The 14,810-nt window shown below is 44.2% G+C and overlaps 1 protein-coding gene across 2 annotated transcripts in view; it reads right to left on the bottom strand.

The window, feature by feature from the left end:
• Window positions 1-14,038, bottom strand: part of ssbp4 (single stranded DNA binding protein 4) — an 87,802-nt gene extending 73,764 nt beyond the window's left edge. For both annotated transcript variants that reach the window (XM_085447377.1, XM_085447376.1), the window contains exons 1-2: window positions 13,868-14,038; window positions 2,128-2,200 (exon numbers count right to left, since the gene is read on the bottom strand). In XM_085447377.1, the coding sequence (XP_085303503.1) occupies window positions 2,128-2,200; window positions 13,868-13,923 (129 nt within the window). In that variant the 5' untranslated portion in view covers window positions 13,924-14,038. The remainder of the gene's footprint in view (window positions 1-2,127; window positions 2,201-13,867) is intronic.
• Between the last annotated feature and the right edge of the window lie 772 nt (window positions 14,039-14,810).

Genomic DNA, 14,810 nt, shown 5'->3' with positions numbered 1-14,810 from the left:
GCTATTTTGAAAACTGATTTTGCGGTTTGTTTATTTTTGTATTCACTGTTCAGTGTTATAAATACGCTAAACATGCTATGTTTAGCGTAAAGTACCTAAACAAAGCTAATATTACCGACTGATACCTGCAGTCGGTCACATTTGATTTTCTAAGAACTACAGTTGACAGCATATACAAACAAAATAATAAAAAAAAAACTTTTTAACTCTATAACACTTTTATAACAAAAGAAACTGGAAACGGGTACAAATAATTATCTGATTTGGTCAGGTGCTTAAATCCGTTTCTAGTGCGTACAACAACATGTTAGCAGGGCTGCGAGTGTGCACGTGGCTTTTCTCCTGCACCGCTCTGCGCTTGTTGCCCATTCGCAAAACAGACCAGCTCGCATTCAGTTGGCTGTCACCAGTCAGCTGGAAATCGGCTGATTTCGGATGCTTAAGCCTCCTCGGAGACCATAAACCTCTGTTAGTGGATGTCTTCATTGAATTTCTCTTTTGGGCTGGGACTAATGTGTAGGAAGCCTGCTCTGAGGGTCAGTATCACAGATATGCAGCACACATGTGCACCAGCATCTCTACACGACTCCACCCTGACTTCATCTGATTAAACGACACATAAATCACGTCGGTATTAAAGTTGGATGATACAGGCCCGCCTTTGTTTGCCATTAAAGCCCTCTCTGCGTTGTGGACTGTATTAAGCGGAGATGAATAAAGCCAATGAGCAGCAGAGGTGTTCTCCTGAAGGAGGCCTGGACATGGGACCATTAGCAGGAAGGATGTACATTAAGGAAGAGGATGCAACACATTAGAGACCCTACCTCCTCGACAGTTCAAGGGCATAATATAAGGCTAATAAGACCTGAAACAAATGGTTAAGTTTGCAATTGTTTCCAATACTAAAGGTACGATTGGTTTAACTTGTTAAATGTCAGAATAGGACAGGAGCAACAGCACCAGCTTACAACATGTCAAACTGCTCCAATTTAACAGCTGATTAAACTGAAACTAATAATGAAGGGATGCTAATCACATTAAGAAGCCCAACAGACAGCATGTTTACATTGTCCCACATTAACAAACACTACAAAGTAGGGCTGCACGATTAATCGTTAGAAAATCGCGATCTCGATTCATACTTATGTGCGATCTCATTTCCAAATGACAACGATTTAAAAAAAAAAAAAAAAAAAAAAGACGATTGTACCGCATTTTGATCCGGGACGTAATCTGCATGAAAACAAGCGCTCACTCTTCCTGCTGAACAAATGACAAGGGCGGAGCCTTATACCACGTGATACAGAAGCTGTGCCGTGTGATGCTAAAATTAGCAGGGAAAAAACAACGGAGAGCACGTCAGGGATGACGAGAAAGTGACAGGAGAAAATCCGTCCTGGTCAACCACCCAAACATCAATAACGGGAACCTTTTACAGCGCTTCCCTATACACGTCGAACTCCCGCAGGCACAAAGAAATTACGGAGGCTATCACTTATCACCTGACCAAAGATATGGCTCCCATCAACACTGTGCAAAACGAGGGATTTAGGAAAATGATCAACACCCTAGACAAACGCTACACAGTGCCGTCCCGCTACTATTTTTCTATTGTTGCACTACCTGCTCTATACACGCAGTGTCGAGCAACGGTGGAGACGGAATTTCAAGCAGTACAACATTTTGCGGCAACAACAAAACGTGAGACATTTGTTGTTTTTATGTTTATTTATTGTTTTTATGTTCAGTCTCAACTGTTACGAAGTTGATGTGCAGTTAATAAGTGCAATAAATATTTATACTGGAAAAGAAAATCGTGAGAGAATCGTGATCTCAATTCTAAGCCAAAAAATCGTGATTCTCATTTTATGCAAAATCGTGCAGCCCTACTACAAAGTACTGCTGTTATTCAGCAACTATAAAACAGACACACACACACACACACACACACACAGGACTAGGCTCACTAACATGTTCATGTTTTTACACTTTCTTAAAGTCGGGACCTCAGCTGCCTGCTCGAACACATAACAGCTCATAATGTGAATTCCATTCCTAGTCATACAATAGAGGGGGAATCACACTCATCCTCGCTGAACAGGAAGTCAAACTAAAAGAGCTTCTTACCTCTGACAGGAAGGTCTGTGCTGATTTCTGGGCACCAACATGCAGCAAATACTCGTACACATATAAAGCTAACCTGAAAAACAAGAGCAGAGACGAGAGGAGGAGTGAGCGCTGAGGATCACAGTGAGCGTTCATTCAGGAGGATTTCAAAAGTGAAGGAAAAGTCAAACGTTTGTGCACAACTGGCGGAAAATCATCGCCGTGTCATCTGAGATGGCGCTCGGATAAACGTGATTTTACAGTACAGATATCATATACACAGCGACGGGGTGATGAATGTTTGATGCGCAGGTTTCAGGATGACTGCTGCTGAGGCACAGAGAAAAACATGGATGAAGAATATCCTCAGACAGGACTCCCAGACGCGAACACACCCTTGTGGATTCTACGTGTTAGAAATGATAACACAAATCACTCTTTAAGAGACAAAAATGATTCATTAATATAAACAGCAATTAGTTTAAGACGGAAGCACAGCTGATAATTATTAGCAGCTTTTCAATCACCTGTGAGACAAATCTTAAATCAAATATTGCTGTCTAAGCTCGGTCCATTAAAAGAAAATCTTTTAGGATCATCCAGCTAAAAGAGTAGAAACACAGCTGCTGGAAATGGCTGAGGAGGCTCTGCAAACAAGCCTTTAATATTACACTTCTGCTGATATCAAAAATATAGTGTATTCTTCTCACACTAAACAATAGACTTTATGTCCTCATATTTACACTTTGCAGCTCAGCCTGTATTCATCACCAAAGCTTTACTCACATGTCCTTTAGAGGGTTTCAGTGAGCAGGAGCCAATCACCAGGTAAAGAGGTGGGCTACACCTGCCAGTCAATCGTGTACGAAAAGACAGACAAGCTGTTCAAGCTCACACTCACACCTGCATGTGACATTTACCAATTAACACAGTCTGCATGTCTTTGTACTGATGGAGGCAACCAGAGCATCAGCACAGGGATAAAGACCCCAGTCAGCCGGCTGCTCCCAACCCCGAGCCTGCTATCTATGAGGCCTGATCACAAAGGATCAAACTACTGAGTTAAACTATTTATTCATGCACAGGAAAAAAAGAATAACGTTCGATTCTACTATTAATCTTTTTTTTAAAAAAATGCTGGTTCATGACTTTAAACAAGTCGTGCACATTTTGACTGCACAGTTTCCCACCAGTCACCAATAAAAACACACATTTTTTAACTTTTGCTGTAGAAAATGAATTCGGCTCGTGTGATGTGTCGATCCGAGAACCAGTAAAAGTCCGGTTGCCTAGCAACAAGATGGTGGGACTTCATAAAGTCATCGCTTCCCGCCAAGAAACTGTACGACACATTCTTCTTCTCCTTCCTCTCTTGGCTGCTCCCTTTAGGGGTCACCACAGCGGATCATCTGCCTCCACCTCCTCCCATCCCAGCATCCTCCTCTGTCACACTAATGCTCTGCCTGTCCTCCTTCACTACATCCACCCTCAGCATCCACCTTTTCTCCTCCACACACGTCCAAAGCGCCTCCGCCTCGCCTCTCTGACTTTGCCGTGTCTGGCCACCATCCTAGAAACCTTTGATTTCGGTCTTGCTGCTGTCCTTCTTTCACAAATCACCCCTGATACTCGTCTCCACCTGCTCCACCCTCCCCGCACTCTCCTCTTCACCTCCCTTGTGCTTTGGATAGCTAACCCCAGGTTCACTACCTCTGCTAGCATCCTCCCTGCTGCACACATGTACCATGCCTTGTTTCTGCTACTTTTTATTCCTCTTCTCTCCAGAGCATACCTCCACCTCTCCAGGCTCTTCTCCACCTGTTCCCTACTCTCATTACAGACCACAACCCATTTCCATATCTTCATGGTATGGCTCCTCAGCTTTATTCCACTGTAGTTACTACAGATCTGCTCTTGAAAATCGGCACCGGCACAGGTCTCCCTTCCTCGGCCATCCTCGCACTCTCACAGCTTGTGTCCTGAGTCTGTACGACACATTATCCTACTACAAACCACCATGTCCTCTTTTTACGTTAGCTTGTGGAACATTAGATTAAAACCATGTGATTTTTATTTGAGTTTTAGAGGTACTGACAGGCAAATGTTGCATTCTGTGGACAGAGCCAGGTGATCTACCTGCGCCTGCTTCCTGTCTTTATACAGGATAGTTATTCGTAGTAACTTTAAACCCATTATGAACATTTCCAGCTCTTAGATTTCAGTCAAGTGAATTATCACGATTCATAGTTCAAAAAAATATTTATCTGATACGGAGCGTCGACGCAGCCGCTCAGTTCATCCTCCGTGTGAAACAAGCCGGTTTTCCTGCTCACCCTTTAAGCCGACTCCTGATTGGCTTCCCGTGGTGCTGCTGTGCAAACAGCCATAGCTGTATGCCTGAGATGACCACATTAAAGATATCCACTTTCACTGACATCACACAGAGGCGAGAGTAAAAAAAGCTCACGGTAACCTGAGCTTTTAGCTCACAGGGATCACTTGCACAACCTTAAATGAAACTCTGTCTGTGATTAATATGAGAATGTGCTGTGGTAACAGAATTAAACTGACAGAAAGTAAAGAAAAGCGTCTTAGCCCCGCTTCGATGCACAGATTTGAAAGTGGTATTGATCTTCTCAACTAGTTACAGCAGAGAAGGAAACAAACATATTTCTCAGTGGCTGCAAAGGACTTATTACAAACATAAATGTACTTTATATCATAAATAGCATCAGTTTTTAGAGACCAGCCAATTACTTTCTTTCTCTTCCCTTATTAACACTCATCCTACTGCCACTTGGCCAGACTCGCAAAACTCAGGTAAACAGTATTTACCAACATTATTATCACAAAGAACTCAAATACTGGCACCCACTCCCGGTTAGACAACAAATTCATCTGCATAAATCTGCATGGACGCACATGCTTCCCTCAGGTTCACCATTTCAGGACAAAAGCAAACTGCACTACTAAATATTTTTACTACGATGAAGAAGCGCGGACAGACGCCACACCATGCAGTCATCTATATTCAGCTCTCCCTGCTTCTACAGCACTGTGCGGGGAGGTGCTGCGCTTTTGTGTACGGTGGGGGCGATAGATTTTATGCTGATCACATGCATCAAGCCCAGACCAGACAGAGAGTTATGATGTTTGGGTTGTTGCTGGGTGATACTGAATGAATCAATAATGAGCCAGAACAGAGTTGAACAATCTGACTCTTTATGTCTTTAAAGATGTCACTGCAGCATCTTGAGAACTATCTGCTAAAGTGTTGCAGCTGGTCCAGACTAGTTTCAGCCAGACACGCGATGCCATCACCTGCGGTATTTCTAACATCTGAAACCATCCTATTTATGCCCATATCAGCGCCTAATGTAAACACACAGTTTAAGGAAAACATATATGTCGTGTGTATGTGTGTGTGGCTGTGTTTACATATCTTTGTAGGGACCAAGAATCAGAAGTTTGCTATGCTTGTGGGGACCAACAGCCCTTATAGGGACCAAAATCCCAGTCCCCATGAGTTTGAAGGCATTTTTGAGACTCAAATGTGGTTTTAGCATCAGGGTTACAATTAGGTTATGGTTAGGCTTAGGGTTAGGCATTAATTTTTGATAGTCAGGGTCAGGGTAAGCGGCTATGTGAATTAGCATTATGTCAATTAGATGTCCCCACAAAGATACGAAAACACGGTGTGTGTTTGTTTGTAAAGAGTCACATGTAGGAGCAAATTGTTTGTTGTTAATGTTTAATATTGATATCAGATGCAGCGACTGTTCTGCTGAAGTGCAAGTGATCAGCTCGGTGTTCAGGAAAATGCCCATCGCCTGTAACTAAGAGTCATCTGCGAAAATGTGCAGCAAAATCATTTTTATTTTTTAACAATTCAGAGGATTGTTGGCTCTAACATGACCCAGATTATGACTTTACCTTAAGCCGTGTTTCATTAGAACAGGATACGAAGGAAACGGCACTACTATGGTACTTATTTTAGTTTCATGTGAAATTTTTGTGCTTTTTAGCAAAAAATGTAAACTTCTAATGAGAAAGAGAAATACTATTTTCATCCAATAATAATAATAATATCTGGACGCTCCCTCTCTATCACACAGATATATTGTAATATAAAGGGTAAAGCATGTTTGGGCAGTGGAGCTGAATCAGTGTGTGGAGAAGGAGCTCCCCTGCCTGTTGTGTTTCGGAGGGTGGCGGGGTTATCTGTGATGGATCACAGTTTGTTCAGTGGCCTCCTCTCCACCACAGCTTCAACAGTGTCCAGTTTGCAGCCAATCACAGAGCACAACAGGCCTTGCTGCAAACCTCCATCATTTTGCTGCCCACACTGAAGGATCTCAGGAATCAGAGCCTGCTCGTCCTCTCTTCATATACAGCCTTCCGGTTCACTTTATTGCACGGTAATAATCACAGCAATCAATTTTTTAAACACAGAAAGCTTTGTAAGCTTCTTGTTTTTAGCCAAGAGTAACGACTGCAGCTTTGGCACGTGGAGCTAATCACGAAAATATGCAATAATGTGAAAACGAGCTGCTACAGAAACACTGATCACTTTAGTTGGAGCATCAAACACCAAAATGACTCCTTTGGCACGGGCGTCAATAACGTATGTAAAGCTCGAAAGAGTTATGTTGTTAATTATTTGAGCATTTAAACCAGCAGTGGCCGACGCGCTCCTCCAGTCAAAGTCTTAGTCGTGTGGGAAAGGACTCACGTGGAAGCAGCCAACCAAAGCCAACTCATGTCGCCTGTCCTTTTTCTCACATCTGCATTTTGGCAGCTGCACATTTAGAGGATGCCATTTGAATTCAATTCAATTTAATTTGATTTATACAGTGCCAAATCACAACAGCAGTCGCCTCAAGGTGCTTTATATTGTAAGGTAGACCCTACAATAATACATACAGAGAAAAACCCAACAATTATATGATCCCCTATGAGCAAGCACTTTGGTGACAGTGGGAAGGAAAAACTCCCTTTTAACAGGAAGAAACCTCCGGCAGAACCAGGCTCAGGGAGGCGGGGCCATCTACCGTGACTGGTTAGAGTGAGAGAAGGTATGCTAAATAATGAATCGCAATGAAACTGTACTTGCAGTTTAGCAAGGTTCAACAAGCGACCCTGTGTTAGATTTGTATTGTTGATTGTCATTTATGCTTAGAAATATTTACTTATATATGCTTAGAGTTTTGTAATTAGTTGTAGATTGGTAGAGGTTTTGATCCTTGATAGTCTGCAAACTTTGTGTGTATTAGACAGCACTTTGGGAGCATGAGAGGTCATACCGTGTCTTATTGTTTTATGGTAGGATTAACGTAGTTGCGTCTGTTCTAGTCTAAGTGCTCTTTGTTTAGATGAACTGCAGGACTTCCTCACCGTGCTATCTAGGATGAACCATCTAGGGTGAGGGGGAGGCTACCCTCTTCCTGACCAAGGATGTTTGACCCTTTGATCAGCAGTCCACACACACACACACACACACACACACACACACACACACACACACACACACAGGCAAGGTACTCTTTGTGTGTATGTAGACGTCATATGTTAATGAACTTATGCATATTCATGTAACCTCAATAAAAGAACAGTGGTACGGGAGAACGGACGAGAGCAACTGGGGTCAAGCGAAGGAACGGTGCCTGTCCGGTTCTCACCCGTGCACGAGAAACATGAAGAAGCTTGCCTACTTGTGTCTTGCTTTGCAGTGTAATTATATTGTCTTCAACGTTCCAGCGGATGGGTTCAAGCTACAAACCTATCACCCTGTCTCCTAAAAATGACGTTCACGCGACATTAAACTACATTCTCAGTGATGTTTCTGTGGGACAGCTAATACTGCTCCCACCTAAAAGTTTAAAAGTGCATAAACAACAGGACTTTCATACAAAAGAAAAGGGTTCGACTCCTGTATCCTACCGATGTTCTGGCACGTTTGTATTTTCTGTTTTTAAACTTGAAATTGTGCCTTCATTGCTCTTTAGTTTTATTTTCGCTCACTGTTTGTTTAGAGTTGGGACACAGCAAAAGATCATAGGTCAAAATAGACCCTTTCACAACCTCCTAAGAAGCTGCTCCATTTTACGTCAGCAGCAGAGCAAGAAAACAAAAATAAGTCTTCCTCAAAACAAGAAGACGGGACTGCCACATGTTGTAACGTTCAAAATCAACCCTGCCTTTGCAGTGCGAACACCCAGCAGCAGGCGCCAGGTCCTATATGCTGCACCTACGCTGTACAGGATCGAACAGATTCCCATGAGCACTGCGCCGATGAAATTTTCATGGCAGAGTCTGGTGTGATCTGAGGGGCTCCGTGCCCCAGCGATGGGCACCTGCCCTGGCTGCAATGCATTATTTAAAAACACTCATTCAATCCAGGCTTCAGGGGACACCTTTTGTTACCCTGTCAGAACCAGTAAGTGTAACCCGGCTGAGGAGGAGACATTTTTGCAAGCCGGTGGAGCAGAGCTTGAGGAAGAACAGGTAGATAAAGTAGGCGTGAGGGGGGTTAGCTGTGGCAGAGGGAAACTGAAGGTCAGGGCCTCGGCTCTTTGCTCTACGGACAGCACCGGTGAGAACGCTTCCCCGTGACCCCTGCTCCGGTTACACGTGTCAGTCAGGAATAAAAGGTGAGATGCTTACGAGACAAAGCACGAGCACAAACAGCCCTCTCCTCAGCTTATGCGCCCTCTGAAGAGGTTCACAAAGGAAATTTAACAGAAAAAACAAATTGCTGATGCAAATTAGTCGATGAGACATGGGAGATCAGTCTGAGTGGGAGGAAGAACATCTGACCTGTGCTTTGACTGCCGACTAAATATCAAGGCCCGTCACGTAAAGTGTGTCAGGCTGTATTAAAAGAGCCACAAAGCCAACTGGCAGAGCATCTGTCTCGTCCTCATCTTCTTTATCTTAAGACGCAAAATGATTCATAACAATTTTTAAACCATAAGCAGCTCCAAAGGAGAAGAATGAAAACCCTCTACAACATCGCTTCTGATCTTCCCTCCTTTCTCGTCGCCAACGTCACGCAAGCAAACTAAGACTTCGCTCCATGTCCACACATCAAGGAGATCTCTCCCACTGTCACGTCCCCGGGAAACACACACCTGACATTTAGCCCCAGGCTGTCCCAGCTCGCCTCAGGAGACAAGGGCATCTCGGCTGAGTTTAGCGAGCTAAAACACAGACAGTTAGCAAATTAACTCTCATGTCTTTGTTTCAATAATTCAGCAGCGAGAGCGGCGGCAGGCCAAGGAAGGAAGCGATGGAGGATGAGGCAGGGCCTCTAACTGCATCTGCTTTCACATACATGCCTTTTAGAAACAATAAATACTGATTTTAAAGCGCGACGGGATAAATATGAAACATTTACACCCAGCATATAAACACAGTACGGCTGTGCCCGGTGTGGATGCAGTGATGTATCACTTAAAGGTGAATGAGAGGGTGGATGCCCGTTTGAGACATCCGTGATAGAGTGAAGCTGTTTCACTAAAGCTTATTCCCGCTGCGCAGCGGCTGTGTATATTTTTTGGGCTCAGTTATGGCATTTCCTTTGTCAAAACAAATCAGCGTCACCGAGCATGTAAACAGCAGTGGCTTTAGCCATGGGTTAATCCACACATTGTTAGACAAACACAAGCACACATGAAGCCTCCGCTCTCCCTCTCGGCTCTGTGATGTTACCTGCTGACAGAATCACGTGGAACTTTTCTCAGAGTTTAATAGTAAAACTGGATTTTTAACCCACAAAAGCCGTTTTTAGGTGAAAGAGGCAGACGAGAGCGATTGACTACCATCCTCAGCAGGTAATGAGGACGATAACATGATGCAACTTCAAAAAGGAGCTTTTGTTTTGTAACCGACGTATGTTTAGGAACACACAGAGCCTCGTTTGCTCAATCGAGGCTTTTTCCCGTGTGCTAATAAAAGGCGCGCACTTCTCATCTGTGTGCTCTGTTGCCAAACTGATTAACAACTTCAGGCACGTAGCTTCAATATTTATACTCTCTTCTTTATTTCAAGTGAGAAAACTAGCAAATTTGTGCGGATGCACCAGAAGCAGCTGACGAAAGGCGGCATTAATTGACTGTTGACATATCTGAATGAAAGCACAGTCAGCCAAAGGGTGCTGAGGGTAAATCGAGGGCTTCTTTACTTTTAGAGCAGTGTTTCTGCTTGTGTTAGCGCACAGCTCTTTATGCTTCCTTCAAAAGGCTAAAATGCAGATGGCAGAGCCATCTGTGTAGAATCAAAACCATGCATTCAGACCTGAAGATCCCCATTAAAGTGCATGTAAATACATGGGAGGAGTCGGGGGAGGAGCAGAGGATGTAAAGAAACCCATGTTCAAAACAAACTGATTAACTTTACTCTTGAAGCTCTTTCCCCGCATAAATCCAACAGCACTCGAAACCACACGGACAAACCGAGGATTAGAAAACAAACGCGAGGAGCAAGTTCTTTTAGAAATCAAACACGAGTTTACAAAAGAAGAAAATCAATAAAAATAAGGTGTGGCGTCGATCTGTGAAACATTTTTGTGAATGGCGCCTTTAATTAATGTGCTGGCTCCATCAGCGCACAATTCAAAGAGGTTCCAGTTACATAGGAGACATTAATACGGAAGCTTCTGTGTCACTCCCGTCCAAATTAAATTAAATAAAACACTGAAAAGTGCAGAGAATAATTAATTTCTCTGGCTGTGAGGGCACCGGTTCCTCCTCCACCTTTATTAGTATTAGTAGCTTGTTTTCGCTTTACAAGACGCCTCATCACAACAACGTTTCTCAAGGATCTGCAAAGAAAACACTCTCCCCCCCTCATTTCCTGCTACCTGTGATCTCAAGACAGCTGTATGGTGAGGCCTTGGTCGTGCAGCGGAATCCACAAAAGTGAGAAACGCTCGTGTGACTGTTTCATGTTGCATTTCTGAGCAAACGGGCTGGATTCGAGCCTTGGCTTCAAGGCTGTGACGGAAATAAAAAGCACACTGTACATATGTCACAACACAATTAACAGCAAAACTAAGAGTGCATGCTGGAACATTTTGTGTAGTGACCCTGAGAGCTACTGTACATACCTGCAGCGTTCAGTACTGTAAATACAGAGCAGCTTTATTAAACACTTCATCAAGAACAAAACCTCACAAGTCCTTCGGTAAATGAAGCACTGCTTTCTAAGTTAGGCTGCCACCTCGGTATTGAAGCGTGCTCCCAGTTACAGGCCCTTTTTAGGCTCCCTAAACAGAGCGGTGTAAAAAATTTGTGATTGTTTTGGTTCCATTATTTCCAGTGTGAGGTTAATCCCTGAAAAGCTCCAGCAGCTGGCCATCACCACATTTGTGACACCCCACAGGAAGAAAACATGCTGTCGATTTTAAATTATGCACGTGCACATGCGTGAAACGTTTTAGGCACAAGACAAGGAAGCAGTTTAATAAAACACAATATAAACTTATGAGTAAATAGTCCCTCTATAACTTCTTCCCCTGGTGTAACTTGCGTGGCCTGCCCACAGTCATGAATCGTCCAATTGCTCTCAGCTACACAAGGAAAACATGCTTTGAACTAATTACATTTTTCTCTGGCCTTAAATATGTGATCTGATGTTCCTCTGCAGATTTGTGTGTCAAATCTAAGAGCCGTGCAGCTCCTTTAAAATCAAAAGGACACAAAAATAAAAGTGGGGAAACGTTCACACTTTATTATGATTAGAGCTGTTGTACAAAACCAAGAGCGTAAAGTCATATTATTCCTTTATAGATTACCTAACTGAGCACATCACACCATAATCTTCTACGCAAGAGCTGGAGCTGTGACGCCACACTGCACGCCTGCTTTAATAAGATACGAGCCCATCCGGGATGCCCTCTGTTTAATATCTGAATATGTAAAGAGTCGTATGAATATGTAAATATGAATATGAGGCAATTCAGTGATGCATTGAGGCAGCTGTTGCGAGCTCTACACTTACAAGGAAACATGTGTTGGCCCTGCAGGGCAGGTTAGGGTGACAAGACAGGTGAGCAGAGAGGGCAGGCGTCATCTGTGATGTGTGGACAACACCTGTAAGCCTGTGACATGCCGAAAGGACGCGAATATACACAGAGACGTAAAGAAAAGGTGGGAATAAATGCAGAAAAACAAACTCAGAAATGCGGTTATTCACAAGCAGCCTTAACGCAGCAGCATTCATCATTTCCAGCTCTCCAAAGACTTGTATTTCTTATGAGTTCAATTATTAATCTCCTCCTACACTATCATTTGAAATACATGCTGCCTCTGCACTGATTTCACTCCCAATAACACACGGAGCATAATCCACAGTCCCCGAACAAGCAACGGGAACACAGAACTCAAATGATAGATGGCTTTCAGCGTATTGTAAATAAACTAATGAAGCTGAGCCACACAAACAGGTGTAAACGCAGCCTCGGCGTCTGCTGGCGGTTCATGTGCAATATTAAAGCATCATATGCTGGTTCAAAGGTCACCCTGCCTGCTGTTCATGAAAACCACATGGGACTGTTTTCATTTAGGATTCACTCCTCAGCACACACACACACACACACACACACACACAGAACTGCTCAATTTTCCAATAAACTGATGGGAATTCAGAGTGAAATCAAAGGCTTGTGGCACAAGGCATGCACAAAGTCGTATTCGAGGAAGCTTCCACTAAGCACATAAGCGAGCCACATCTCTAGGAGGCTTAATCAATTGAATATGACACGGCAATGCATCAAAAAATACAAGAGAGTCTCTAAAGAAATTTGGCTTCTATTACAGATGCATGAGGTGCAGCGGAACAGCACAGCCTCCCAGGACCTGACAGTGTTTTTAGATTACAATTGCATCCCAGCAGGGATCCCTACACTCTTCTAACCTCAGACTGTTTAGTGCTTAAAAATAGCTAATGATGATAAAACATAGCTCTGATCTAAAGTGCTGTGATGCAAAGAGGGTCCAACTCTTTGAAAGACATGCTCCAGCTTAGCAGGGACATAAAGGAGAGAGGGCGGCAGCCTCCCATCCACCAGAGACAGGGGCATTTAAAAGTTACACTGGCTTTGTGTAGTGAGCTCAAATCCTGGAAGGATGCACAGGCAAGGAGGACGATGTGGACAAATAATAAGGCACAGCAGAAATAAGCAATAAACAAAATTCTAATCATTTGTCCAATATTATGTGTTCACACAATAACAGCGCAGACTTCAGCCTAACGTTCCTCGGCGTCCTGCAAGAAGCAGCAGTTCAACATTCAGGCTCTGCTCCCCGTGACTGCAAAACTTTGGCCCCGCTCACTGAACTTTCCCTGCGTGGACCCGGCTTCACGCCTCGGGACCCCGCAGAGCAGGCAGCCCATCCCGCCCCTTGCTCCTGCCCCCTCCAGAGGAGCAGGAGCAGGCTCCTCTCCACGCGCGTGGAAGTTCTGATGCCGAGAGCCGCAACAAAGTATCAGGACGGTAAGGAAACGGCAACAGTGTCGCTCCCCACGAGTGACAGAAGTGTGCGCACGGCAGCCGTGTTTCAGACACAAACACGCAAACTGGAGCCACAAGCAAAGGAAAAAGTTTATCGCGCACCTCCGAGGGGGTCACGGGGAGGAGGGAGGAAAGAGTAGAGCGGCTCCTGTGAAATTACCCTCGCTACTTTACAAAGTTGTGCCGCTCGCTCCTCCGCGCGCTCACACACACACACACACACACACACACGGCGGCTCGGTCACTTACTTTTCTCGCGCCTGGCTGTCGGAAGGGACGACGGCTCCTTTACCTTTGGCGTACATGCTGCTTCTGTTTTAAGACTTTTGCCCCACTCAACACCTGTCAAAGAAAGCAGCCAGCAAAACGCTCCATCTCCATAGCTACCCCTTTAGTGTTTTTACTCCCCCCTTCTCCTCCCCCTCCTCCTCCTCCCTCCTCCTTCTCTCTCCTCTCCCTCCCTCTCTCTCTCTCTCTCTCTCTCTCTCTCTTTTTTTTTTTTTACATCTCCAACATTGGCCACAAATCAGGCACAGTTTCTACTGGGGGGGACTTGAAACCGTCCTCCGTTGGATTTTTTTCCCCTCCTCAGCCGCTGTTCCGCAGGCCTGCTCTTCCTCCCTCTGTTAAGCAAACGGTGGGGGCTCCTTAAAGGGAAACACACACTTCTTGTTTGCGGACCGCAGGAGGAGAGAGGAGGGGGAGATGGGAAATGCACGCTGGCGAGGACTTTGCTCTGTGGAGCAAGGTTTTTTTTTTCTCCTTTCTTCATCCCGTGAATTTAAATGTCAGTGCCCACTTCTAGCGCTTTCGCACCTTTACCTGTCGGTTATTTGTTTTAAACGTGGATTGTGTTAAAGATGGATGGAGGTGTTCTGAAAGGTGAACCCAAAGAGGAGCCAGCAGGGGGCGTCACCTCTAGTTATTTAAACACTGCTCGCTTTATAGAAGTCTATGGAGGGAAAGGTCGTCCATTACGTCCAAAGTAAACACTTTTTCATAGAGCTTTTGGGCTTAGTCCACAGTTTCGGGTCATATTGAATTAAGCATGATGTTCATTTTTTAAATTATGATCATTATTAATGTCAGACACTTTATGCAGGTGTGCTTCAGGGGGTGTTTTTCAACCCACGACATGGGCAATGATGAAAACGCTAAACTCAAAGCTTCATAACTCGAAGCTATCCAGTTG

The sequence above is a fragment of the Copadichromis virginalis genome, linkage group LG23, assembly GCF_057382275.1.
Source record: "Copadichromis virginalis isolate Kocher_CV1m ecotype Utaka linkage group LG23, C_Virginalis_male_GT1.1, whole genome shotgun sequence".
In the NCBI taxonomy this organism is placed as follows: domain Eukaryota; kingdom Metazoa; phylum Chordata; class Actinopteri; order Cichliformes; family Cichlidae; genus Copadichromis; species Copadichromis virginalis.
The sequence above is the reverse complement of the archived record's forward strand: the minus strand, read 5'-3'. Positions and strand labels throughout refer to the sequence as shown.